At 38.8% G+C, this 3,103-nt stretch overlaps 1 protein-coding gene across 1 annotated transcript in view; it reads right to left on the reverse strand.

Moving 5' to 3' along the window:
* The window catches only part of GDAP2 (ganglioside induced differentiation associated protein 2), a 138,555-nt gene that overhangs the window by 71,891 nt on the left and 63,561 nt on the right, over positions 1–3,103 (reverse strand). Inside the window, exon 6 of the mRNA XM_012643423.1 lies at positions 274–430. Coding sequence (XP_012498877.1) covers positions 274–430 — 157 coding nt within the window. The remainder of the gene's footprint in view (positions 1–273; positions 431–3,103) is intronic.

Consider the following 3,103-nt stretch of genomic DNA (forward strand, 5'->3'; position numbering starts at 1 on the left):
TAACCTCGCATGGAGGTGCACTGCAATTACAGAAGACAGAGCAGGGGCTCTGAAATCAGACAAGCATCTGAACACTGGCTACATCACATATTAACCATGATCACTGATAACTTCCTTGAGTTTTTGCATTCACAAAATGAGGACAGGATTGTCATGAAAAATAAATTAGAATGCATCCTGTATACATGCATGCAGATCACTTCAAAGATGTAAAGTCCCTTTCTTTTTTCTCACGTCCTTATGTGTCTAACAGTCCAAAGGGGTTTGCCTTACTTTCTTTGATGCTGCTTCTGCAGGGCTGCCTCTGACAACTGTCCCTGAAGGATCAGTTTTCTTTGCTTATCGATATCTCCCTCCATTCGAGCAAAAGCATGAGAGCCAATGAAAGAGAGATCAACTCCCAAGCCGTCATCCTCTTCTTCTTGGTTGTCTGTAACAAAAATACTACTATCAACAGAGAACTTAGGACCAAATTAGACAGTAAATGAAAGAGATTGTGAATGCTGCAGTAGGGATGATTGTGAAGTAACTCAAAAAACTAGGGTTAATGTTATTTTTTGAGAATGACACTGAAATCAGACTTAGGCATTTGTGAAATTGAAATAATGAAAGAAACTGCCTGTCCATGTGTGACAGAAGTTTTAGGAATATGTGACATCAAATAACCCTAGAAAGAAAAGAGTAGAATGTGATCATATGCAAACTGACAAAGTAATTAGTTTGTATCTGGATTTAAAGATGGCTCATCACACAACATCTAACAAAAGAGAAACATAAAGAACAAACGCTTGGGAGTACTTATACATTACTGCTTAAGGGGAGCATTTGACTGATTGGCATATAAACTCCAGCCAGGTAACGCTCCAAGGAAGAGGAACGCACCAGGATCGCAGGGTATGGTCCACAGTCACTAAGAGACATTTCGAGTATAATTTAGTATCTTGGTTTTCTACACTGGTCATACTAACACAATCATTTTGGTCTATGAGAGTTACAGTTCTCACTACAAGTTAGTAAGCAAACTTTCTGATCTATCCATATGATCATTGTCAGTTTGGCTAGTGGGAGCCAGTCTCTTAGGAATGGATCATCTCCTAGTGTGGTGGCTACCTCCTTACTAGACCTGTGGAAAATAAAACAAAAAATGAACCTTGTACCACGGGGAGCTGCCCAAGGCAATGCCACCAATTGGATCCCAGCCTAGCGGACCATCAGCTGGGACTTCCCCACATCTGCTTCGCTGCTCTTAAAACTATGACGGGCCAACAGCTCAGAAGGACCCGCTTTCACTAAAAATACCCATGAATAAATCTTCCTTCAATCCCTCAAGTAAAGCAGATTTTATATATATATATATTAACAGATTTAATACTCTAATTGAAAATGTTTAAGAACACTAAAGCCTATGTCTCTAAGGTAACAATATTTTCTGAGATGTAAACGTAAATCAAACACTCTTTGAGAATGGTGGGTAGTAGTGAGTTAGTCTCATCTACTGTCCAGCACTGACATCTCACACTGGTTTTGCTGTTCACTAATCCTTATCACATTAAATGCATTTTACGGAGGAAAAATTATATGGTGGTGATCATTTGGTGGTTATAAGCATATGAACAGCTACTTGGTAGGCTGAGGTAGGAGGATCGCTTGAATCCAGGAGTTAAGAACAGCCTGAGCAACAAATGCACTAAGACCCATCTCTAAAAATAAAACCAAACAAACAAACAAAAACCAAACCAAAGATGGGCTGTTTTAAAATTAATTAATAAACAATTTCTCATATGATAAACATTGATGGCTCTAAGCCATGTAAACAAATGGGGTCCTCAACAATTTTTAAGAGTGCAAAGGAGACCTGAGACCAAACAGGACCTAGGTTCCAGGTCCCAGTCATGTGAATGCGCGAGCCCAGTCACTACATTTAACTTATTTTTACTTATTTGTTCATTCATTTATTTTTGTACAGATAGGGTCTCGCTTCATTCATTCATTCGTTCACTCATTCATTTGTCTGTTTACTTTTGCGGAGATGGGGTCCTGCTATTGCCCAGGCTGGTCTTGAACTCCTGGCCTCATGTGAACCTCCTGCCTTGGCCTCCCAAAGTGCTGGAATTACAGGCGTGAGTCATTGAGCCTGGCCAGTCACTTTGTTTAAAGAAAAATGTCTGCCAGGTGATTATTGCACATGGCCAGGTTTAGAAACCACAGAAACTATCATTTGCTTGTGACTGCATTCTTTGGAAAAGTTATTCATTGGCGCCCCCTAGTGGCTAATTTGCTTTTGTTCTTAAAAATAAAATCAGAATAGAGTGAAGATCTGAGACTGAAGAGACACAAAACTTTAATTCTGTAAGGACTCCAGGGATCATTTAGTCAAAATCCCACTTTATCAATGAAGACTGACGGCATTCAGACCTAATTACAACACAGCACGATAAATGCTATATCATGCTTTGGGTAAGTGCAGGGTGTGAAAAAAGCATACAGGAGGCAGCATCTATTCCAGACTTGGGAGGTAAGTTTCCAGAGGCGATTACTTCTGAGCTGAAACCTGGACAAGAACTGAAGGATGAGAGTAGTGCAGCCAAAAGGAATGGCAAGTACAAAAGCTCAAAGGTAAAGCACACCATCATTTGCTCAGTGTTGAAGAGAATGGCAGTGACCAATTTTAAGAGCTTGACAAGTAAGTAACAGGTGCTGTTCTAAGCTCATTACATTATCTCATTTAATGTTCACAACAACCCTATCAGATGTTACCTCCAACCAACCTCATAAGGTAATGGAGAATAGCAATTTATAATTTATTATTTTTTCCTTTTCTTTAGAATTTTTGAAAAGCAGCTAGCTTTACAAGGACTATTAATCTGGAAAAGCTTACCCAAAAGTATTCCTACAAAAGCTGCCTCTGTGTTTTTAAAGAATTTATTCAGAATTGCTTTAGAAAACACCTGAAGAAATGGAATGGGTCAGGTGCATTATAAGGTCTGGCAGAAATAAAACATTTTTAAATTTTATAAAACTGTAGATTATGCTTTAATTGTAACATAGTAAAGTACAAGCTTTGTAACTGCCTTTCCCTTTTCCCCATTTCTACTTTTAGATT

This window comes from Propithecus coquereli, unplaced genomic scaffold (genome assembly GCF_000956105.1).
Source record: "Propithecus coquereli isolate 6110/MARCELLA unplaced genomic scaffold, Pcoq_1.0 Scaffold197, whole genome shotgun sequence".
NCBI lineage: Eukaryota > Metazoa > Chordata > Mammalia > Primates > Indriidae > Propithecus > Propithecus coquereli.